At 48.4% G+C, this 25,571-nt stretch overlaps 1 protein-coding gene across 2 annotated transcripts in view; it reads left to right on the top strand.

Moving 5' to 3' along the window:
• The first annotated feature begins 655 nt into the window (after positions 1-655).
• The window catches only part of ANO1 (anoctamin 1), a 203,415-nt gene continuing 178,499 nt past the window's right edge, over positions 656-25,571 (top strand). Inside the window, exon 1 of one of the 2 annotated variants that reach the window (XM_050758122.1) lies at positions 656-906. In XM_050758122.1, the coding sequence (XP_050614079.1) occupies positions 849-906 (58 nt within the window). In that variant the 5' untranslated portion in view covers positions 656-848. The remainder of the gene's footprint in view (positions 907-25,571) is intronic. The other variant, XM_050758123.1, reaches the window with a different exon arrangement.

Below are 25,571 nucleotides of genomic sequence, written 5' to 3'. Positions count from 1 at the left end.
ACATTCCCCCACTTTGAAACCCCTCTCACTTTATCCAGATTCCTACATTCTGCACAGGCTGTGGCTTGCGGGAGGGAGCCCAGGGAGGGGGGTGGGCAGAGGCGAATTTCTGGATTCAAGTTCAGGCCCCTTGTGCCCTGTAACCTCCAGCTCTCCTTTCCATCCCTGGGCTTCCGCCTCCTGGTGTGACAAATTGACAGTGATTCGTCGGGGTCCTGCCCCCTGGGGCAGGGGGCCAGCGCGCTCTCCTGATGCGGGAACCAGGGCCACTCACCGAACCGCCCCGCTCCCGGGGCTGCGCCCGTCTCTGGGGGATTGGCTCAAGGCTCCCTCCCGTAGTCAACACCCCTTCCCTGGGGCCCTGGGTGGGGGCGCACCTCGCAGGGCCGCTCGGGGCCCCACTGCCCGCCCCAACTGATAAGACTGTCTGGGAGCGGTGGAGACGCGCCCCGCGCAGCGGGAGGCCGGGGGCGGGCCGGGACCTGGGGACCAGCCGCTGCTCCTCTGCAGCGTCCCGCGCCGCTCGCTGGGCGTCCGGGGAGCGCGGGGCGGGGCGAGGGCGGTGTCCGCAGGTAACCCCCGGGGGGGCGGGGAGGTTTGCCGGGACCCCCAGACCAAAAAGCCTAGGGGGAGGAGCGGCGCGGCTGTGCGCGAGGGCAACCAAGTTTGGCTCCAGCACGCGCGGCTTCGCTACTGCCTCTGGGGAGGAGAGAGGGGACTGTCCCCTTCCGAGCTGGGCTCGGACTTTGGCCCCCAGAGCCGCCGCAGACCTCCAGGAGTGACTTCGTCGCTCCCTATTCTGGACTCGCTGGGTCCCGGGTGCACCGGAGCCGCGCAGTGAACGTGCCATGCAGGAGGGCGACATCGGCCTGGAGGGGCTACCCCTCAAGGAAGCCCCCACAGCCCGTGAGTATCCAGGGCGGCACGGGGGGTGAGGGACCGCCAGCGCGGCCGCAGTGGATCTGGGACGCCCCAGGGACAGTGGCTTGCGGAGGACTCAGGGGCGCACGAGGAGCAGGAGACAGGGACCCCCACCTCTGGTGGCGGGGACAGTCCTCCCTGCGCTGCTCCCGGTAAAGGCGAGAGGGGAGGGGCTGTGTCGGTCACAGGTCGCAGGGGCACTGACAGACAAACAGACGACAGAGCCCCGGGGCTGGGCTGGGGCTGGGGGCGCCGCCCGACAGGGGCCCCTGCGCGGCCCCTGGGGAGACATCTGCTAGGCCGGCTGGGCTGTTCCCAATCCCAGGGGAGCGTCTTGCAGCGGATGCGAGGTTTTCGGATGTTTTTACAGAGGCTATTAATACACATAATATTTCCGTGCTATTCTGGAGATTTATTTGCGATATAAAGTCACTACTATGACTCGAAATCATAATGGAAACTGGGAGGAACTTAGCCGGAGACAAATGAGGCCTGGACGCTAGGCCGGAGGGGGAGTCCCTGATTTCCTCCCCCCTGGCTGCACATAAATCACCACCCAGGATATTTTTGTACCAATAATTTTAAAATAAATGACCCAAGCCCTGTTTCCTGGACGATTTTCCCCTCCCAGTTCAGAGGTTATTAAATAAACCTAAGAGTGGGCTAGTGACAAGGGGGCTGCAGTGTGCAGTGGGTTTTATTTAGTTACACGCTGAGCTCTGCCCTTCTGAAGCCCTGGTTAGGAGGCAGTGCCCTGCATTCAGGATGCCACCGCCAACCCGGGACTGCTAACTATAGCATGGGAAGCCCTCCTTTTATTCTTTCTCCCTCCCTCCCCCGACTTTCCTTCTTTTCGAATTCCCATGGAGAAACTTACTCTGATGCGTGCCTTTCAAACAGCGGGTTTGGCTTCCTTCTAGAAGTGACACTGGACACTCATCAAATTAAAGGCCCACAAGAAAGAGAAAGCCAGAGCAGGAAAAAAACCTGGGCGCTGAAGTGGGTCACCAGGGCCTGTTCGTGTGCAGCCCGGCTGTCCCGCTTTCCTGAGAGGCTTCCTCAAGCTCATATGTAGAAATGATCCGTTCTGTGATCCACTGAAAACAGCCCCAGCTCACTGTGTACCACCATCCCACCAAGTTCCAGGCACTGATTCAAATGCTTCACACATTTACCCTCAGCGCTACCCTGTAAAGGGGAGCACAATCATCCCCATTGTGCAGACAAAGAAACTGAGGCCACACAGCCAGTAACTGATGGCACCAAGACTAGAACTGAGGCCTATTGTTCCCAGGACTTGGGGGGCAGAGGCAGGAGGATCTCTTGAGCCTGCGGTGTGCCGAGATCATGCCACTGCACTCCAGCCTGGGTAACGGAGCAAGACCATGTCTCAAAAAAAAACACAAAAAAAACAAAAAAACAAACAAACAAAAAAAAGACTAGAACCCAGGATGTCTGAGTCCAGCTGCTGTGAGGCCACTGCCGCTCCCTTTCCCCACCCCAGGCAGAATCACCCAGCAAGCATCTAGGACATCTTGAGGAAACTGTTCCCTGTGCACAAGGGTGTACTGGAGGCCTGTGCTTTGGCCTTTATAGGGTTCACATTTGGGCATGGGTCATATCTCAGATGTGAGGACCTGGAGCGTTCCTTACTGGAGGATTCAGCTGATCGGATCTGAGCTGTAATCATGGATGGATGACGGCCTCAGCCTCCACTCCCGGAGAGCAGGCCCTTCCTGTCGCCCCCGCTGCACCTCAGCTGTGTGAGGGGTGGAACTGTGTCCCTTTCCCCCTGCCTGGGTAGCAGCAGTGTCAGGAGTAAAACTCCAGGAAGGGTGTCCCAGCCTCAGTTCTCGGGTTTGCTGTCAGATGGATCATTCCACCACAGCAGGCACGAAGACATACCGCGAAAAGCCTCACAGCACCGCGCCACTCTCGCTCTGCCCATGCCATTTATACCTGGAGGCTGTCAGTGACTTCACCCATAAATAGGAAATTTAAAAAGCCATAAAGTTGGACAACAGAAAGAGGTCTGGGTTCCCCCTTTTTCCTGCCACCGGCACCCAGACCCAGAGAGAGGAAGCACTTGTGAAGTACAGAGAGCCCCAATTCCAGAGCCAGCTTCCCAAGTCTCAATCCTAGCTTTGCTGTCTGCAGCCCTGTGCCCTTGGCCAACTTGCTTAACCACTCTGTGCCTTATCTGTGAAGTCCAGAGGGTGGCTGTGAAAATGATATGAGTCTATAGCCTTTCCAAGGTGCCTGACTCTGTTCTGTGCATGAGTGAGTATTGTTGTCATTGTCATCAGCATCATCACTGCAAGCTTCATCCGTATGACCCTGATGTGAAGTCACACCCAGTGCTCTGTAACTGATCCTATAACCTGCTCATTCTCACTCCCCTGCAAAGCCATAAGCCCATGCTCCCAGGGAGCAATTGAATGGCACAGATGCCCCCTCCCATTCTGACTTCTTCGCAGCTCCTTCATTATTCTTTAATAAGCTATTTATTTACATGCTTGTGGTCTGAACCTCCCACAAGGACAGGTGGAGTTAGGGTGAGGTCTGCGGCATCCCTCCACTGGGACATGTCTGCCCAACTTACTCCTGTGCAACCCTCAAAACCCAACTGGGATATCCCCTTCTCTTGGAAATCAACCCACATGCCTCTCTGCACTAATGGTACCCTGGGCACCAAGTGAAGGAGGGAGGGAATGAGGAAGGAAGGAAGGAAGGAATGAGAAAGGAAGGAAAGAAGGAAGGAAGGAAGGAAAAAGAGAGGTCAGGAGGGAGAGAGGGAGGGAGGGAGGGGGGGACGAAGGAAGGGAGGGAGGGAAGATGATGCTCCCTAATGCTGGTTGAGCAGGTGACCGCGTGCCAGTCACCCATGGAAGCCCTGGTACCTGCATCATCACGTACAACCCTCACTCACTGTATGAGGTGGGTCCCGTTGTTTCTCCCCATTTATGATGAGGAAACTATGGCACAGAGAGATTACTCAAGGTCCTATCGCTGGTGACAGAGGCAGGATTTGAACTCCAGGCAAGCAAGCTGTGCATTTAATCATAGTGATATCTTACCCATTCAGGGGGGATAGAAAGAGTTTTCCGTCCTGAAGCTTTCACCCACAGAGTTATTGAGCACCTACTCTGTGCCTGACACATTGAGTGGGTGGTGTGGGAACACACCTGAAAGAGGTGGGGGAAGAACATTCCAGGTAGAAGAAACAGCCAGTGCAGAAGCCCCGGCACGAGTGTTCTTGAATATGCTGGGTGGATTCCAGAACCAGCTGGGACGGGGAGGGAAAGAGGGAGCAGGAGGGGCAACCCAAGAGGTATGGAAAGTGTGGAGCCAGTGTGGGGGTCGCCAGGGCCACTGTAACCATGGGAGCTAAATAACACTTCCCACCCCCTCCCCACCACCTGCCACTGCAGTAGGGTTTGGAGCAGTAGGGTTTGGAGCAGGGAAGGGACCTGGGCTGACTTGGGTTCTAACAGATCCTCTGGCTGTCCCGCAGAGAACTGGTTGATGGGCCAGGGGCGGAAGCTTGCTCAGAAGCTCTTGCAATAATCTGGGTGCACAAGGCAGGTAGGGGAGGGTGATCCCAGGTCTATTTTGAAAGTAGGGCCCACAGGAATTGCCAGCACATGGGATGTAGAGGCTGAGAGCAAGAGAGTCGTCAAAAATGGTTCTGAGATTTTCAGATTGAGTGGCTTGAAAAAGGAGGAGTCCACAAGGAGAGGTCTGAGTGGGGATAAGTGAGAGGTTTACTATTCGTTGTTCCGTTTTGTTTTGTTTTAAATTGTGGTAGATATTATATATACCATAACATTTTAATCTTTTTCAGTGTACAATTCAGTGGCATTAAATACATTCGCGATGTCATACAACTATCATCACTATCTATTTTCGAAACTTTTTCGTCACCCCAAATAGGAATTCCGTATCCATTAAACAGTCACTCCCCATTCCCCACCCCACCCTGCCTCTCCTAACCCCTGGTAATCCCTATCTATTCTAACATCTGTCTCTATAAATTTGTCTATTCTAGATACTTCATATAAATGGTATCACACAATATTTGTCCTTTTGTGTCTGGCTTCTTTCACTTGGCATGTTTTCAAGGCATCCATGTTGTAGCATATATCAGTAATCAGTTTTATGGATGAATAATGTTCCATTGAATGGATATACCACATTGTGTTCGTCCATTCATCTATCGACAGACAGGGGTTATTTCCATCTTTTGGTTATTTTGAAAATGCTGCAATGAACATTTGCATGTGAGTGTCTGTTAAGTTCCTATTTCCAAATCTCTGAGGTATATACCTAGAAGTAAAATTGTTAGATCGTATAGTTTTATCTTTAACTTTTTAAGGAACTGTCAAACTGTTTTACACAATGACTACACCATTTTACAGGCCCACTACTAGTGTACAAGGGTTCTAGAGTCTCCACACCCTTACCAGCACTTGATATATATATATTGTTTAATTACAGCAATCCTGTGAGTGTGAAGTGGTATATCATTGTGGCTTTGATTTCCATTGGCCTAATCACTATGTTACTATGTTGAGCCTGTGCTTATAGATCATTTGTTTATCTTCTTTGGAGAAATATCTACTCAATTCCTTTGTCTATTTTCTAATTGAGTTGCTTGTCTTTTTGTTGTTGGATTGCAGGAGCTTTTATAGAGCCTGGATATTAAACTTTTATCAGTTGAATAATTTGCAGATATCTTCTCCCATTCTGTAGGTTGTCTTTTCACTTTCTCAATAATGTCCTTTGATGTACAAAATTTTTAATTTTCATGAAGCCCAACTTATCTACATTTTCTTTTGATGCTCATGCTTTTGGTGTCATCTCTAAGAATTCATTGCCAAATTCAAGGTCGCAACGATTTACCCCTATGTTTTCCTCTAAGAGTTTTATGCTTTTAGTTTTTATATTTAGGTCAGTCCATTTTTAGTTAATTTTTGTATGTGGAGTATGGTAGAGAGCCAACTTCATTCTTCGGCATGTGAATATCCATTTGTTTCAGCACAATTTGTTGAAAAGACTGTTCTGTAGGGGTTTGCTTTTGAGCATGTTAATAATTACAACAATCACAAAAGCTGACATTTGGCACACTTCCTGCACACCAGCTGTCATTCAGAGCACTTGGTGTATTTGAACTTGGGGTAGGTTTGGGATGCCCTGTGGACATTTACAAGGAGACAGACTCAATGTTAACCCCAAGACCAGAGACAGATTCCTCCATTGACAGCAGGGGTAGGAGTGACCCATCTAGAGAGGAGCCTGCCCCCTGTCCTCTGTGACCAAATGCAGAGGCTGAAGGAGGCATTGCCCAGGAGACCACCATGCCACCTGCAGTGATGGGCAAGTCCCAGTTGTGAACAGAACCCGATGTTCTGTGGAAATGGTTCACCCAGTGAGTTTCTCTTCCATATTGTGATGTAAATAGCTGAGGAAACTTCTGCCTCTGCAGTTGGATGCATCATTTAAATCAAACTAAACAGTCATAGATGCATCTCCTTCTTTAGGACAGTTGCAGCACCAGAAATGGGGGATACAGTGTATCCACAATTCCAGGAACTGGGATATAATGCAGCCATAGGACCAGAAGGTGGGGATACAGTGTAGCTATAGCCCTTGCTCTCATGGAGTGCAGTCTATGCAGCTTTATACTATGATCTGTGTTGTGAAAGGCTTCTAATTCTGGCTAAGTAAGCTCTGTGTGCCAATAATGAGTCCACCCCAATATCCCAGGCCCCCTACCTCTGTGCTGATACCATGCGAGCTCAGCTCCCACTTCTCTTAGAGCATGCAGCAACTCGTGTCTCAGTTAATTTCGTCCACCACTTCTGTCTCCCTTGATGGACTTGGTCTACTTGATGGCAAGAACCATGTCTCATTCATTTCTCTAGCCCTAGCCCAGGGCCTGGCCATGGCAGGCCTGGCAAAAGTCAGATGGATAAACAGATGGATGGATGAGTGATGGGTGGGTAGACGAATGGATGATGGATGGATTGTAGATGAATGGATGGATGGACGAATGGATAGATGGATGGATGGATGGATGGATGGATGGATGGATGGATGGACGGATGGATGAGTGATGGGTGGGTAGATGAATGGATGATGGATGGATCGTAGATGAATGGATGGATGGACGAATGGATAGATGGATGGATTGGTGGATTGATGGATGGATGATGGATAAATGGATGAATGGAGAGCTGGACAGCTGGATAGATGAATGGATGGATGGATGGATGGATGGTAGTTGACAGATTTTGTCAACTCATTTTGTTCTAGGCACTATTGCAAGCTCTTTACTCATGTCATTCCCTTTAATACATGTTAAGTTATATTAGGAGAAACTTTGAACTCCAGACAAGAAAACTGAGGAAATGAAAGAGCAAGGAATGTGCCTAAGCTCCCACAGCCAAGAGTGTTCTGTGAATCCATCAGGATGGGCCAGCCACACCTGGCTGGGCAGGGGAGGCCCCTGAGACTCAGATGTTGAGAGACAAGGCCTACCAGAGTTAGGCATGGCAGGATAGGGACTGCCGCTCTGTCTCCTGGCTCCACCCTGGGTCCTCACCAACTCAGCTGCTGCCTCCCCAGCTCTCTGGAGAGAAGACATGTCCCTGTGACTGCCTTGCTGCTGCAGGAGCCACACTGGAGAGGCTGGACTGTTTGGTGAGGCCTTCGTCTCTCCCTGTGCCTGCCTCTGCCTGGCATTGTTCCCCCCGTCAATGTCTATCATGGCCCTCAGTCTTCAGCACTGGGCATACATGCCAGGGTTTTCATACTGCGTAATGAAGCATTAAAAGCCTTCCCAGCCCTCGGAGATCCATTTGACAATGGTCACATGGCCATTAGGTAGACAAATTACTAGTTTCATGTATTTAGCCCTGGAAGGGGACCCACACATACAGTAGATGCCTTCCTGGTAATTTCAGCTTCCTTTCTCATGGCAGCTCATGGGGACATTTTGCCTCCTCTGGGCCTTTTGCCATGATTCGTCTGGGCTCTGGGTGCCCACATGCAGCCAAACCCACACAACCCTGGGAATGTCAGCGCCACCCCCATGGGGCCAGTTGCCGCCTCCTGAGACAGCGCCCTGTCTTCAGCTGCACCCTTGTTTGCCCCTGGGTGTGGTGTGCAAACACTACCCTTGATACCCAAGACTTAATTCTTTCCCTTTTACACTTAATCGGAATTATTTCTGCCCACATATGGCCTCCGGTGTGTAATGATTTTTTAATGCATTTACATGGCACTTCAACACAAAAGTCTGAACGTGGTGGAAATGGAGCTATTGATGTGAGCAATGAGAAAGGAGGCATAATCTGGCATAATGTTTATTGCATTGTGTTTCCTGGACCGTCAACAGCTGGACATTGGGACAGACTGGGAATTCGGGGGAAAAGGGAGAGGGCCTCGGGTTATATTCTGGTTCCTGCCTGCAAACTTGATCAAAGTGGGCACTAGGCCAAAGGTAGCGTTTGCTTCCTCGTCCCAGCTCCGTCTTCAGATCTCCCCAGCCTGCATCCCTTTTCAAGTCACAAAACTGTGGGCACCCCTGTATCCCTGCCCCTTGGTTTGTGTCCCCACTTCCAGTCCACTGCCTGGTACAGTTGGTGTCCCTTCCTGTGCATTTCTGGAATCTGTCCACTGCTTTCCATGTCTACAGACAAACAAGATGACTTCACTCTTTCTCTCTTCATGGCCTGCCTGCAAACGGGGCTCACCTGCCTCTCTGGATTCCTTTCTCTCCCCCAGCTGCCCTCTCCGTCTGGCCTCACTGGCCTTCCTATAGCCCTTCATCCGCTCTTTCTTGCTCCTGGGGCCTTGGTACCTGTAGCCCCTTGGCCTGTAACCCCATCGCTCCCTCTGCAATGCGACACCAGGCCCCTCTCCCTGGGCACTCACACAGCTGCCCCACATTCATTTTCATGAGGACTCGGTCAGTATCACTCCCCCCTGTACTTGACCAAGTTCCAAAAGGCAGGTCCAGGCTTGTTTTTGCCAATTTGATTTTACTCCCCCAATTTGTCATTAAACCCCCCACAGCCACAACTGGAAGAGACCTAAGTGGTCCTTGGGCTAGCTGAGCGTCACCACTGGGGTTCAGGAAACCCTTGCACAGTGTTCTTGGTCTCAGAAGACTCCTGCGAATTAAATCCACCATTTTATTTCATTTTTGTCATATATGATAAAGAAGTGATTTTAAGCAAAAATATTTCATTTTGGATGCTGATCTATTATTGAAAAGTGTGAATTTATGTGTTCATTCCCCTCTCCCTGGATGCATGGGTGGATGAATGGATGGATGGGTGGGTGGATGGATGGGTGGATGGGTGGATGGTGGATGGGTGGATGGATGGATGGATGGATGGATGGATGGATGGGTGGATGGATGGGTGGATGGATGGATGGATGGATGGATGGATGCATGGGTGGATGGGTGGGTGGATGGATGGGTGGATGGATGGATGGATGGATGGATGGGTGGATGGATGGGTGGATGGGTGGATGGATGGATGGATGGATGGATGGGTGGATGGATGGATGGATGGATGGATGGGTGGATGGATGGGTGGATGGATGGATGGATGGATGGGTGGATGGATGGGTGGATGGATGGATGGATGGATGGATGGATGCATGGGTGGATGGGTGGGTGGATGGATGGGTGGATGGATGGATGAATGGATGGATGGATGGGTGGATGGATGGATGGGTGGATGAATGGATGGATGGGTGGATGGATGGGTGGATGGGTGGATGGATGGATGGATGGATGAAAAAATGAATGAATGGAGAGATGGAAGAATGGAGGGATGGAGATAGGCAGATAAAAGGAGGGAGGAAGAGAGAGATTTCTATATATTTTGAATAATATAGATAATCTCTATAGACATCTATATATATGATGGCAATTTTTAATTTTCACTCATTTATCAAGAACAACTCTTCAATACTTGGTAAAGAGGAAGCATGATTTGTCAAATGCAAACAAGAACGTTCATTTTATGACTGGTTTGGGGTGATGCTATCACATCAAAAATAGCCCCAAACTGCTTCCATCAGCTTACATGTTATATTTCCAAAGTCAGCCAACTGGCTTTTGTCTATTTCATGACTTGTTTCTACATAATGACACAAGAGGTGTGAGTTCAGACTGCTTTTCACAACTCTTCCCCACCAGACACACATAGTAGGCATGAGACGGGCTCGCTTCCAGCCATGTATATTCACATCAGATTATAGTCATCACCATCGTTCCTTTGTTTTTGTTTAAGTAAACTTTTGCTTTTAGAACAGTTTTAGCTCTACAGAATTATTGCAAAGATAGTACAGAAAATGTCCACATACTGCACACCGTTTCCCCTGTTTTTAACATTTTATGTTAGTGTGGTATGTGTATCACCATTAATGCACCAACGCTGGCTTTTTTTTTTTAAGATGGAGTCTCACTCTGTCAGCCAGGCTGGAGTGCAATGGCGTGATTTTGGCCCACTGCCATCTCCACCTCCCCAGTTCAAGCAATTCTCCTGCCTCAGCCTCCTGAGTAGCTGGGACTACAGGCACGTGCCATCACACCCAGCTACTTTTGTATTTTTAGCAGAGATGGGGTTTCACCATGTTGGCCAGGCTGGTCTCTAACTCCTGACCTTGTGATCTACCCACCTCAGCCTCCCAAAGTGCTAGGATTACAGATATGAGCCACCTCGCCCAGCCCCTGGTACATTTTTGTCTAAAGCCCATAGTGTATGCAGATGTCCTTGGCTTTTATCTAACACCCGTTTCTGTCCTAGGATCCCTTCCAGAGCACCACAGTGCATTTAGTCCTCATGACTCTTTAGGCTCCTCTTGGCTGTGAGAGTTTCACAGATTTTCCTTGTTTTCTGTTGACCCTGATAGTTTTGAGAAGTGCTGGTCAGGTCTTTTGTAGACTGTCCCTCAACTGGAACTTTCTTCTCATTATTCATCTGGGATTATTAGTTTGAGGGAGGAAGACCACCAAGGTAAAGAGCCATTCTCATGCATCATATCAAGATTACATACTGTCACCATGACTTATCACTGCTGGTATGGACCCTGATCACCTGGCTGCTGCTGGGGCTGTCGGGCTTCTCTACTGTCAAGCTACTAGCATTGGTATTTGAAGTACTGGAGATTTCAGGCCGGGTGCAGTGGCTCACATCTGTAATCCCAGCACTTTGGAAGGCAGAAGTGGAGGCGGGTGGATCACCTGAGGTCAGGAGTTTGAGACCAGCTGGCTACCATGGTGAAACCCTGTCTCTACTAAAAATAAAAAATTAGCCAGGCATGGTGGCATGTGCTTGTAATCCCAGCTATTTGGGAGGCTGAGACAGGAGAATCGCTTGAACCCAGGAGGAGGTAGAGGTTGCAGTGAGCCTATATCATGCCATTGCACTCCTCCCTGGGTGACAGCAAGACTTTGTCTCAAAACAAAGAAACCAACAAAAAATGAAGTACTGGAGATTTCTTAATGGGCTATAGAAGGATTTAGATGGGAACCATCAATTTATGAAACGTATGAGACCATCCTGAGCTGAATTTGCTGAAGTTGATCACACTGGGATCCTCCTTAACTAATACGTTCATATCAGCTTTCCTCATTCCTAACTCATTGGAGTTATCAATTAAACAATAGGTGAATAAGAAGCACAGAGTGCTTTGCCAGGTTCCGTGCTCAGCAGCAGCTTTGAGAACATAACGGGATTCTAATGTGTTGGCCTTACGCACTATCTGCCCCTCTTCACCCGCTAACATAAATACCAGGGGAAAAGGGCCGTGTCTCTTGGGCTCATCGTGAATCAATGCCTAGCACAGGGACTGGCACTTAGTAGATGCTCAATAAACATTTGCTGAATGAATGAAGCATTTGTACGGCAGCTTTTCCTTCTGCTGCAAATTGGCCAGGGATTCACGTGCCTTACTGAGGATCAAACAGGCTGGGGTTCCTATCCTTTTGTGAATGTGGAGGCACTGGGGGCAGGAGGGAGGGCTATCACATGGCCACCCTGGGGAGTGTCCGATGAGAGTACTAGAGATTTCCCTAGCACTGGGACAAAAGGGAAGGGAGGCCCCAAAGAATTCTATTCAGAGCATGGCCCATACTGCTTTACTGTGAGTTTCTGAGCCAGGTGTAACCAAATGCTCGCTGCTGCTAAGATAAAGCCTCAGGAAGGAACTTACAGAGGACTCCCAGGGGAATTCCCATAAGAAAACTTTTGTAACTGCAACCAAGTGAGATCACTTGTTGGATGGAGACAATAAAGTGGGGACATAGCTACCCAAAATGAGCCCTTGAGAAAAAAAAAATGAATAGGGAGGTTTTTTTTTCTGCCAGTAATTAGCTGGATGTTTCATTTGTGTGTTTGAGGTACTCACAGAGGAATAAAATGGAATGTGTCACCTGCTTTATAAGGGAAAGTTTGTTAGTAAGAAATAGAGATGGGCGGGGGGGACGCACGCTCCCCACCAATCTAAAAGTCATGTCAGGTCATTAAAAAGCATTTTAAAGGAAAAGGCCTGATAAGCATAAGAAAAGGCATTTCAGTTCATTAGTCATCAGGAAATGCAAAGCAAAACCACCTGGTGATACCATCATACACACACCTGAGTGGTGAAATGCAAAGCCCACGAGATACCAAGCTTTGGCAAGAACATGGAGGAACTGGAACCCTTGCCTACTGCTCATGGGTGTGGAAACTGATACTCTGGAAGACCGATAGGCAGATTTACTATTGAACAAACACGTAGTCTGTGGTCCAGCAAAACCATCCCTGGGTAGTCACTCAACAGAAATACACACACATCCAAAGCCGTGAGTGAAAGTGTCCCCAGCAGCACTGTTCATGATGGCCCACAACTGGAAACTCCTGCAGGGCCTGTCCACACTCGGACAGGAGGATGGATGACTGTCTCACGGTCCCTTCCCACCGTGCTGCCCTCCACAGCAACAGGAAGAACCACCTGCAACTGCTCCCAGCAACCGCAGTGAATCTCACACATCTCACGTTGAACAAGAAAGGCCGGGCACAAAAGGGTACCTGATCCCGTTTCTACCACACACAAAAGCAGGCAAATGAATCCATGGGGATAGAAACCAGAAGAGTGCCCTGAGGGAAAGGAAGGTGCTGCCGGGTGCTGGGTGCATGGGCATGTGTTAGCAAAACGTGTTGAGCTGCACACGTATTGCAGGTGCTTTTCTGTGTATATCTGTGACACTTCAATAAGATGTTTGCGTGTGTGTGTGTGTGTGTGTGTGTGTTGGTTTTTGTTTTTTTGAGACAGATTCTCACTCTTGTCGCCCAGGCTGGAGTGCAGTAGTGCAATCTCAGCTCACTGCAAGCTCCACCTCCCTGGTTTACGCCATTCTCCTGCCTCAGCCTCTCCAGTAGCTGGGATTACAGGCGCCCGCCACCACACTATTTTGGAAGGAGTGTTTAAATTACAGCCATGTGCTGAAATGATGTTTTGGTCAATGATGAACCACATACAGAACAATGGTGGTCCCAAACCATCCCGTAAGATTGGGTGGCCTCAATCTGTGGTGCTACAATCTCAGGTGGTCCCGTAAGATTGTAATACCATGTTTTTACTGTACCTTTTCTATGTGTTGATATAAAAATACTTACCAGCTGAGTGCAGTGGCTCACGCCTGTAATCCCAGCACTTCGGGAGGCCGAGGCAGGTGGATCACAAGGCCAGGAGTTTGGGACCAGCCTGCCCAATATAGTGATAACCCATCTCTATTAAAAATACAAAAACTAGCCAGGCATGGTGGCAGGCGCCTGGAGTCCCAGCTACTCAGGAGGCTGAGGCAGGAGAATCGCTTGAACCTGGGAGGCGAAGGTTGCAGTGAGCCGAGATGGCGCCACTGTACTCCAGCCTGGGCAACAAAGCAAGACTCCATCTCAAAAAAAAAAAAAAAAGCCTTACCATTATGTTGCCTACAGTATTCAGTGCAGTAACATTCCATGAAGGTTTGTACCGTAGATGCAACGGGCCACGCCATACAGCCTGGCTGTACAGTGGGCTACGTCATCTAGGTTTGTATAAGAGCACTCTATCTTCACACTACGATGAAAATGCCTAATGACACGTTTCTCAGAATCCCCATGGTTAAGTGGTGCGTGACTGTATTTTCCAGTTCAGTTAGAAGATATAGGTCAGGAAACAGCTTCAAAGAAGTCATGGGTGCCATCGAGTACTTCATCTGTTGGAAAGGACCAACAACCATTGAGGGAAAAGCAAACTCTGGTTCCTGTCTGATTCTATACCCCTAATACCCCAAAGTGAGCTCCTGGCAAAGTAAAGCTCTAAGTTCAAAAAAAAAAAAAAAAAAAAAAAAACCATTAAGTGTAAAAATAAAATTATAAATATTCTAGAAGAAAATAAGATGGACACTTACATTATCTTCGGGAAAGATTTTCTGAGCACACTACAAAACCCGGAAACTGTCAAGGAAAAATTTTTAACTTTCACAGATTCAAAAAAAAGAAACAACACCATGAACAAAACGGAAAGAAAAATAACAAGCAAGGAGTCACCATTTGCTGAGTATCCCATAAAGAGTTGCTTTTATCGCTCTAAAATACACGTATTTACAGACCGATTTAAAATAAAAGACCAACACACCAATGGGAAAATCGGCATGACCGCAATAGGCAACTTACCCCCCAAATGGCTATTTAGAAAAGACAGCTTTACTCATCATCAGAGAGATGCACATTATAACATCTGAGACGCTCATGAAATTGGCGACATTAGTCGATATTACGATGGTTCAGCCTGTGGAAATCGAGCTGTCTCCTGACTCCGATATAGTCCCACTGGTCTCAGGACAGCTTGGCGGCATGTCGTCACCAATTCTCCCACAGACTCACTGTGAACCTTCTGTATGCAGCACGCTCTTGTATGGAAAGCGTTTCCTTCTATAGCCCTCTCCAGGCTGTGGGAAGCTTACTCTGTGCTGGGAGGGCATATCGCCCTTTATCTCCAGTGCTTAGCACAGAGGTGGGGCTTAGTAAATTGTTGGTGGATGGATGGGTGGGTGGATGGATGGATGGATGGGTGGGTGGGTGGATGGATGGATGGATGGATAAATGAGTGGATGAATGGAATGGGTGGATGGATAGGTCATTGTATTCATGGAGAGGATGGCACCAATAAAACAGATGTTTACCGCTTGATCAAATCACTCCAATTCTAGAAACATATCCTACAGAATTGATTGAGCAGGTGGGCAAAGACCGTTTCACTTAGAACAGTGAAAGAGAAGGGACCCTAAGTAGGGGCTGGGTGGCGACCCGTGGACACCCTACAGGGAATAGTGTGAGGCTGCTATACCCGGGCCCTCAGCTCCTGCGGTGTGCTCCCAGCCTCCATGTGCCAACCATACAGCCTCTCCCCACTTCTGGAAGAATCTAGGCACACGTTCCTGTCCAGACCACCCCATGAGCTCCTCCTTCAGCCTGAGGCACTATTCCTCCTGCTCTGACCCTTTGGATCTCCCTCATAACCTCTTCCCAGTCCCCAGGAACCCACCAGGGGCTCCTTCAGCAGCCTCCAAAACCCCAGGTCCTCACAAAGTGGTCTTATCACCCTGCACCCCACCTGACTTTATCTTCATGAGGGTAGGGCTGTGTTCCCATCTTTTTGGCCGGATGTTTTTCAAGCATCTGGTCTGTGCTAGACGTGAGCTTTAGAGTAGTGAGATGTGATCCAGAACACAGTTAAATGAGAGAGAGAGTGTGTGCAAAAAGAACAGGTTACAAAATGATATGGTTTTTAGAATTTACAAGGGCTAATATTTGCTGTGTGTGACCACACGCCGGATGCTTATATGTGCACTTTTATAGGGACCATCTTATGACTTGTCATTGTGCCCTCTGAGGGAGGCACTGCTCCTTCCCCAATTTAAGATGAGGCAGCCTCAAAGGTCACATGGCTGTGATGTGGTGAAGACTGTGCTCAAATCCACACAGCGGGAACCCAGGCTTCCAGGCCACTCTCAGATGGGGGCTATGAGAATAAAGCATATCGTGAAGTTACGCAGCATCTCCTGGCTCTCAGGGCTTGCAACCACGGGCTTCTCCATCACACTGCCCTCAAAAAATATCGTGGAGCAATGGAGATATCTTTTGTGTGGCTGCCCTGGTTTCTTCTAGACTTGGCAAATAAGCTTTCAGTGCTACTGGGAGAGATTTAACACAGTGGGCACAAGTGAGGTTGACTTACACCAGCACATCTTTGAACAGCCCTTGACTTGTGGAATTAAAATTGGTGACAGAGGCCGGACACCATGGCTCATGCCTGTAATCCAAACACTTTGGGTGGCCCAGGTGGGTAGATCATCTGAGGTCAGGAATTCAAGACCAGCCTGGCCAACATGGCAAAACCCCATCTCTGCTAAAAATACAAAAATTACCCGGGCGTGGTGGCAGGTGCCTGCAATCCCAGCTACTCAGGAGGCTGAGGCAGGAGAATTGCTAGAACCTGGGGGTGCAGAGGCTGCAGTGAGCTGAGATCGAGCCACTGCACTCCAGCCTGGGCGACAGAGAGAGACTCCGTCTCAAAAAAAAAAAAAAAAAAAAAGAATTGGTGACAGAAAAATTCTCATTGTGGGTGCATTACAAGTGTCACCACTGGTTACTGAACATCTCTTTAGTCTTTAGAATTTTATTATGTGTTTGTGTTCTCACTTACTCCACACAAATCCCCTCACAGATAGATGTCATTATCATTATTTTACAGGTGAAGAAGCTGGGGTTCAGAGAGGTGAAGTAACATGACAGAAGTCACACAGCCCGAACTGATATATCAGAGCATAAGGCTTTTCTTTGCCAGCTTCAGAACCAAGGAGGAGATGGCATGTTGCTTAAAATGTCAACGGAAATCAAACGTTCTTGTTGGCACACTGTCCTGAATTATTCTAGGACACATCTGTGAGAAATTCCTAGGGTCTGCAATCTCCGCTTCTCTGTGGAGTCAGCCAAACATGGCCTCATTGTTGATCTTGAGAGGCATATTTTTAGTGTGAGGTGGGTTGTGTTTATTTATTCGATGAATAGCAAAATGAGGTTTCTATAAATAAAGCCATGTCTTTCTCCCCCTCTCATTTTATTTCCTGTGCACGATTCACAAGTGAGTTGACCGATCCAATGAGTTTACCAGCTCCAAAGAAACCAAAGTGGAAAAATCCCTGGGAGTGACCGAGAAGGGACAGTCCAGTCTTTCTCCATCTCGACCACCAAAGTTGTGGCTTTTGACTCCTTGTGAAGAGCAGACATCCGTCCTGTCCGGGGATGGATTCTGATCATTTTTGGTAGTAATTACGTGAAGACCGTTTCTCTTTTAACTGACAGCAATAGAACAGTTGTGGACCAAGAGGCAAATCCATTTCCACTTTTCAGTCTGTAAAACAGTTTGCACCAGTGTGGGGAAATAAAATACCAACACATACAAGTTTTGCAAACTCTGGGATGGCAGGTGCAACCAGCTAGGTAACCAACGACCACATTTGTGGGAAGAGATTATCTTCAGCTCTTACCTACGTGGAGACACGCTCTGGTCCCTAAACACACCTCCCTGGCAGTCTCATGCACCATCTCAGGGGTGAGGATGCCCATCTCCACCTGCAAGCCAGTTTCCCTGCTGGGCATGGCGTCCAGTGAGCAGGAACTAGTCCAGGATTTCACATCCAATTTGATGCTAAAACATCCTTCCACCCAAGCGTGTGTTCCCATTGTTAACCTGGTTTTCCCCCTCCCATCATGGCATTTCATCCATCATGGCTTCTTCCTGCCTACAGCTCTTCCTTATCTGAACTTGACCCCAGCCCTGTAAGCAAACTTGCAAGTTGAGGGACTGCCTGGGGTGGGCGCGCCCAGGCTCACATGAAGCTTGCCAACCCACCTCCCCCTACCTCTGCTCTCTGCCCTGAACCCCACACACAGCCCCTTACCTACAGATGCTGATCTCTCAAACAGCCTTTATTTCACTTTTTTTTTTTTTTTTTTTTTTTTTTTTTTTTGAGATAGAGTCTTGCTCTGTAACCCAGACTGGAGTGCAGTAGCTTGATCTTGACTCACTGCAACCTTCACCTCCCTGGTTCAAGCAATTCTCCTGCCTCAACCTCCCCAGTAGCTGGGATTACAGGTGCCCACTACCAAGTCTGGCTAATTTTTTTATTTTTAGTAAGGACGGGATTTCACCACGTTGGCCATGCTGGTCTCGGACTCCTGACTTCAGGTGATCCGCCCGCCTCGGCCTCCCAAAGTGCTAGGATTACAGGGGTGAGGCACACGCCCGGCCCGTTTTAATCATTTTAAGTGTGCGGTTCACGAGTATTAACTGTATGCACATTGCTGTGCGGCAGAACTCTAGAACTTCCTCATCTTGCAAAACTGAAACTCTGTACCCATTGAACAGCAACTTCCCCTCCCTGAGCCCCTGGCAACCACCCTTTTATTTTCTGTTTCTGAGCATTTGGTTGTTTTAGATACCCCATATGAGTGGAATCCAACAGTAATTGCCTTTCTGTATCTGGCTTACTTCACTTCGCATAATATCCTCAAAGTTCATTCAATCGTTAGCATGTTGCAGAACCTCCTTTCTTTTTAAGGCTTAACGATATTTCTTTGTATGGATAGACCACATTTTGCTTCTCTATTGATCGGCCGATGAATAGTTAGGCTACTTCCACAGCTTGCTTGGCTATTTCAAATAACACTGCAATGAACCTAGGTGTGCAAATATCCCTGCTTTAAATTCCTTTGGGGAGACACGCAGCAATGGAATTACTGGATCTATTTTTAATTTTTTTTAGGAACCTTCATGCTGTTTCCACTGCAGTTACATTACTTTGCATTCCCACCAGTGGTACACAAAGGTTTCAGTTTCTCCACATCCTCATCCAAACATATTATTTTATGCTTCAGATTATTATTGCCTTTTTTAATAGTGGCCATCCCAGTGGGTATGAGATGGTATCTCATTGTGGTTTGGATTTGCATTTCCCTGATGGCTAGCGACGTTGAGTATCTTACCATGTGCTTGTTGACCATTTGTGTCTTCATTAGATAAATGTCTATTAATTCTCTTGCTCATTTTAAAATCAGAGTATTGGATTTTGTTGTCGTTGTTGAGTTACAGGAGCTCTTTATATATTTTAGATATTAATCCCTTACCAAATATATGCCTTACAAATATTTCTTCCACTCTGTAAATTGCCATTTCACTCTATTTCCTTTGCTGTGCAGAAGTTTTTGAGCTCAGTACAGTCTCATTTCGCTTTGGTTGCCTGTGCCTGTGGTCTCATATCCAAGAAACAATGCCGAGTCATGTCATAAGCGTTTGCCCTGTGTTTTCTTCTAGCATTTCTGTATTTGCAGGTCTTACGTTTAGGTCTTTAATCCATTTTGAGTTCATTTTTGTATATGGCGTGAGGTAAGGATCCAGCTTCATTCTTTTGCATGTGGATATCCAGTTTCCCAGCAACCTTTGGTGAAGAGATTGTCCTTTTCCTATTGAGTGGTCCTGGCACATTTGTGGAAGATCATTTGACCATGTCCAGAATGCTTTATTTCTGGGATCTCTGTTCTGTTCCATTGGCCTATGTGTCTTTCTTTCTGCCAGTGTTAACTGTTTTACTCCTTTAGCTCTTTTTTTTAAAAGGTGTGATATTTGCCTTCATCTTTGACAACATACACCTTAAACCGCTTCAATTTTTGTCCCACTTTTAATGAAATAAGTGCTCTTTAGATTTTGTGGCACATGATGACCACGAACACCTTACAAAGGTTGATTGTGCCATCCAGAGTGCTGTCCAGGTCACTGACCATGGGGAAGACATGGTCTCCCTTCCCTCTTGTTGAGTGGGGGACTTCATAGACTCTCCAGAGCACAGGTACCCATCAAGGAGATCCACATGGATGTGGCCTGTGTCCCACACATCTGAACGGGGAAATGTCGAGGAATTGGTGGGATGAACATGACCCAGTCGCAGAGTCTCCAGCCAGACTAAGGCCTGTTCAACACAAGCTTAACACTGGCCTCTGGACAGTCCTTTTGGGACCTCCATGGACATTTCCCACGTTCCATCATCTGGAGACAATGGGGTGTCCTTAGCAGGTTTTTATTGTTTCCTTCTCTTAACACCCAGCAGAATTTATGCCAATTTGGAAACCAAAGGACAAAGGGGCACAGTGGAGTGGTCTCTCCCTATGTCACCGAGCATGAACCAAGACAAGCTGGGAGCCTGTAGCTCAGGGAGGGTCTACGAATGTGGTCCTGTGAGGTCAAGCATCTCTTTCTCAGGAGAGAGGATAACAGCTCTGCCAGAGTAGTTCCTGGAAACTCTCAGAGGAGGCAGGCGAGCAGTGCTCCATGACTGGAGTCCCTGGTGGCATCACCTGGGGTCTCTGACAGCTGCTGCTGATCATGTCTGACTGTAGCAAGTGGCTTCTTCTTTCCCTGGGCCTGAGTTCTCCATCCTCACATGGGGCCAACCACACTGCAGGGCAGTGGGAGGAAAAAGGAATTTGAGAAGCTTTTTGAAAAGGCCCATCTTTGCACATTTTGCATTGCTATAAAGGAATGCATGAGGCTGGGTAATTCACAGAGAAAAGGTTTATTTGGTTCATGGTTTCAATGGTTGGGAAGGTCAAGATTGGGCATTTGGTGAAACCTCAGGAAACTTCATGGAAGGCAAAGGGGATGGGCCTGTGCAGAGCACATATGAGAAAGAAAGGCAGAGAGAGGAGAGGTGTTGGGCTCTTTTAAAATTATTATTCCGATAGTTTTTGGGGAACAGGTGGTGTTTGGTTACATGGATAAGTTCTTTAGCGGTGATTTCTGGTATTTTGGTGCACCCGTCACCTGAGCAGTGTACCCTGCACCCAGTGTGTAGTCTTTCATCCCTCACCCTCCTCCCAAGTTCCCCCAAGTTCCCAGAGTCTATGATGTCATTCTTATGCCTTTGCATCCTCATAGCTTAGCTCCCACTTATAAGTGAAAACATACAACATTTGGTTTTCCATTCCTGAGTAGGTTTGAGGGACAAACCATAGCAAGGCCTGAGGGCTTGCATCCTAGGCAGATGAGGGGGTCAGTGGTGTTCAGGAAGCTGCACAAGGGCAGGGGCTGCAGAGAGGCCTGGGGTATCATGGAAGAGATGGACAGACAGTGGCTCAAGCAGCAATAGAATCAGAAGTCAGCCTGGGGGTATCATGGAAGAGATGGACAGACAGTGGCTCAAGCAGGGTAGCCTCATGGAAGAGATGGACTCAAAGCCCCCGCTCCCACCAGTGGCTCAAGAATCGTCCCCTCATCACCGTCCCTCCAACACTCAAAGCCCCCGCTCCCACCAGGGGTCCTGGTCCTTGCTGTCCCTCCCACCTGGGACATGCTCCTCTGGAGAGGGGCACAGCCCACCTCACATGGCACCTGCAGCAACGCACCTCAATGGATCAATAGATGGCCGTAACAGCAGAGTCTTTGTAAATAAGAATTGTTACTTGTGGAAGATATATTTACTGAGAATTGATAGACACCAATCCAACCATTTTTTCACAAGTTTATTCCTCCATCCATTCATCCAACCAATCATTCATTCATTTTTCCATCCATCCATTTTTCCATCTATTCATCCATCTGTTCTTTATCCATCCATCCATCCATCCATCCATCCATCCATCCATCCATCCATTTTTCCATCTATCTATCCATCCATTGTTGCATCTATCTAACCATTCATTCATCTATCAATCTGTCTATTCATTCAGACATCCACATATCCATTTGTCCATCTATTCACTCATCCATTCTTTCATCCATCCATCTATCCATCGTTCCATCCATCTATCCATCCATTGTTGCATCTATCTATCCATTCATCCATCTGGCAATCTATTCGTTCACACATTCATCCATCCATTTGTCCATCTATTCATCCATCCATCCTTTCATCCATCCATCCATCCATCCATTGTTCCATCTATCTACCCATCCATTATTCCATTTATCCATCCTTTCCTTCATCTATCCATCCATCCATTATTCCATCCATCTATCCATTAATTCATCTATCTATTCGTCCACACATTCATCTATCCATTTGTCCATCTATTCACTCATCCATTCTTTCATCCATCCATCCATCCATTGTTCCATCTATCTATCCATCTATTGTTGTATCTATCTATCCATTCATTCACCTGGCAATCTATCTATTCATTCACACATTCATCCATTTGTCCATCTATTCATCCATCCATCCTTTCATCCATTTGTCCATCCATGTTCCATCTATCTATCCATCCATTATTCCATCTATTCATCCTTTCCTTCATCCATCCATCCAACCATCCATCCATCCATCCATTATTCCATCCATCTATCCATTCATTCATCTATCTATTGGTCCACACATTCATCCATCCTTTTGTCCATCTATTCACCCATCCATGTATCTATTATTATCATTTCATCTATTCATCCACATGTCCATCCATTCATTTGCTTATTCATCCATCCATCCTTTCATTCACAGTGAGCAGGGTGGTCCTACTGGAAAACAGGACCAACCATGCCCTCAGAAAGTTCACTGTCTAGTGGGGAAGGCAGACAATAGGCAATGATATTTCATTTATTTCCAACTAGGAGGGTGCAATGAAGGAAAAGGGCAGGTGCTTTGAGAATTTACACCAGAGGGATCTGACACAGTGTGGGATCAGGAAAACCTTCCTAATGAAAAACCACATTTAATCTGGGACCTGAAGGGTGAGTAGAAACTTGCTGGGCAAAAACACGGAGAAAGTATTTTAGGCAGAGAGGCCAGCAGTGTAAAGGTCCTGAGGCAGGAAGTGCCTGGCATGTTCAAGCACCTGAAATGAGGTCAGCGTAGCCACAGCAGTGGCCAAGGCTAGAGAGGGCAACAGGAGCCAGATCATACTGGCCTTCAAGACCACACTGCAAATTTGGACTTGATCTTAAGAGAAGACAAGAAGCCAGGGGAAAATTGCAAACAGCAGGGCCACACCAGGCTTGCCCTTTTTGTTAAAAGGAGATTTTGACTGAATCTACCATACACAGAGAAAAGCACACATGTCCCAGGCATACATTATTGGTCAGCGAGGTCTGCCATAACAAAGTGTCAGGTGGGCGTGGTGGCTCACACTTGTAATCCCAGCACTTTGGGAGGCCGAGGCCAAGGCAGGGGGATCCCCTGAGGCCAGGTGTTTGAGACCAGCCTGGCCAACATGGTGAAACCCCGTCTCTACTAAAAATACAAAAAAAAAAAATTAGCCAGGCATGGTGACATATGCCTGAAGTCCCAGCTACTCGGGAGGCTGAGGCAGGAGAATCATTTGAACCCAGGAAGCAGAGGTTGCGCCACTGCACTCCAGCCTGGGTGACAGAGTGAGCCTCCATCTAAAAAAAGAAAAGAAAAGGAAAGGAAAAGAAAAAAGAAAAAGTGTCCCAGACTGGGCTCCAACAACATGAGCGTGTTGTCTTACGGCTCTAAAGGCTGGAAGCCTGAGGTCAGGGCGCTGCCAGGCCTGGTTCCTGCTGAGGCCTCTCTCCCTGGCTTCTAGATGGCCACCTCCTCCCTGGGTCTTCACTTGGCCTCTTCTCTGTGCATGGACAGAGAGAGAGAGAGATCTCTGGTGTTTCTTCCTCTTCTTATGAGAACACAGTCCTATCTGACCAGGGCCCCATGGGGCCGTAGTTTAACCTCAATTTCCCCCTTAAAGGCCCTTTCTCCAAATACAGTTCCATTGTGGGTGAGAGTTTTAACATATCAACTGGGTACAATTCACTCCTTAGGAGCTCAATGGATTATCACAATGTGAACACATTCGTGTGACTGGCACTAAGATAAAGGAAAAGAATGCAACTCCCACCGAGGACAATGTACAGGAGCTCTTCAGGGCACCCCACTCCCCACCCCTGAGCCACTCCTTTGCCTCCAACACCACAGAGCAGTTTTGCCTGGTTTTGACGTCAACGTCAATGCCGTCTCAGAGCATATCCTTGTGTGTCCCGCTCCTTTCCCGCAAGCCCCCTGCTCCCGCAATTCCTCCGTGCTGTTCTGTGCCGTTCTAGTTTGCTCACCATCATTGCCGAGCCCTGTTGCCCTTGGGAGTCCACCACACATGGCCTGCCCAGGCTGCTGCTGCTGGGCTGCGGGTGTTTGGGGGTGACTGGGAGCAGTGCTGCTCTGTCCAGTGGTCTTACAAAGGTCTCTTGGGGAACGTCTGGGAACACTCCTGTTGAGAGCATGCTGGGAGCAGGATTGCTGGGTTGTGGGTACATAGAGTTTTGGCTCTAAGAAATGATGCCTTGCCATTTTCCAAAGCAGCGGTTCCAGCTGATGCTCCCACAGCCCTGCAAGGGAGTTCCAGATGCTCCACATCCTCAGTACTTGTTTGTCCTTTTTTTTTCTGGTTTTTTTTTTTTTTTTTTTTTTAAAGGCCGGGTCTCACTGTCGCTCAGGTTGGAGTGCAGTGACATAATCGTGCCTTTATAAAAGATCGCTTTGGGTGTGGCATGGAGAGTGGGCAACAGGAGTGTGGAGGCCAGACTGAGGATGATTCCAGGAATCCAGGGGAGAGTGGAGGTGGCCAGGTCTAGGGTGGAGGCTGGGGGAATGGAGACACGTGGACCAATAACAATTTTCAAGCATTGTGCCCAGGGCTCAGCAGGCCGCTGTCCCTTTCGGCTGGTAAGTTTACGTGCTAGTGCCCGTCTCTTTGGTCTTTATCGTTCCATTCTTAGAGCCATTTTGGGCATTTTCATTGTTGTGATTGTCTGCTGAAAAACCTAAAAATCCCAAGCCACAGAGAAAGGCACGTTAAATACGAGTGAGTTAATTTCTCGGGAAATGTTTTCCCTCGTCTTTGGGCCCAGTAACTAGATATTTAGCTATTGATGACCTACTCTGTGCTGGGCATTTTTTAAAAAACAATCCAGGCGCTCCCTGCCCTCAGGCGGATATGATCCAGATGGCACCAGGACATGGCCCAGCACAGGTTCAGCCTCATCGCAAGAAGGGTCTCTCAGCATGCTCACTCACTGACCCAGAGGCAGCCCGACCCTGGGCAGGAGGGGCAGAGGAGACCCTGTTCTTGATGTGTCTGAGGGTGGCGGGACCACGCTTTCCTTCGGCCCTCCCTCGGCGCTCGCTCTGATTTGGGTTCCTGCTGGAGTCACCACTTCCACGTGGCTCACTGGGCCGTCCAGAGAGCTGGTTTTGCCCAAGCTGTCTTCTCGCCTCTGTCTGGTGGACTGTGCCGAATGATCGGAGCTCACCACCTCAGCTCCTGGCTCATCACCAGGAAAGATGGGAGCACCCAGGGACCCCAGCAGCTGTGGTCCCCAGGTCCTCAGATACGTCATCCTGCAGCCCCATGAGGGACCCAGAAGGCCTGGGAGAGGGTGCTGGGCAGAGTCCACATGACTCCACACGGAGACATGCTGAGACATGTCCACAGCCGCACAGCCATGAGCAATGCACTCCATTCCCGGACACACTGTCCTGCCTCCCTGCCATCTGCGCTGGTAGACCTCACAGCAACAGGGGTGCAGGTGATGAACTGCTT

The sequence above is a fragment of the Macaca thibetana genome, chromosome 14 (genome assembly GCF_024542745.1).
Source record: "Macaca thibetana thibetana isolate TM-01 chromosome 14, ASM2454274v1, whole genome shotgun sequence".
In the NCBI taxonomy this organism is placed as follows: Eukaryota; Metazoa; Chordata; class Mammalia; order Primates; family Cercopithecidae; genus Macaca; species Macaca thibetana.
The sequence above is the reverse complement of the archived record's forward strand: the minus strand, read 5'-3'. Positions and strand labels throughout refer to the sequence as shown.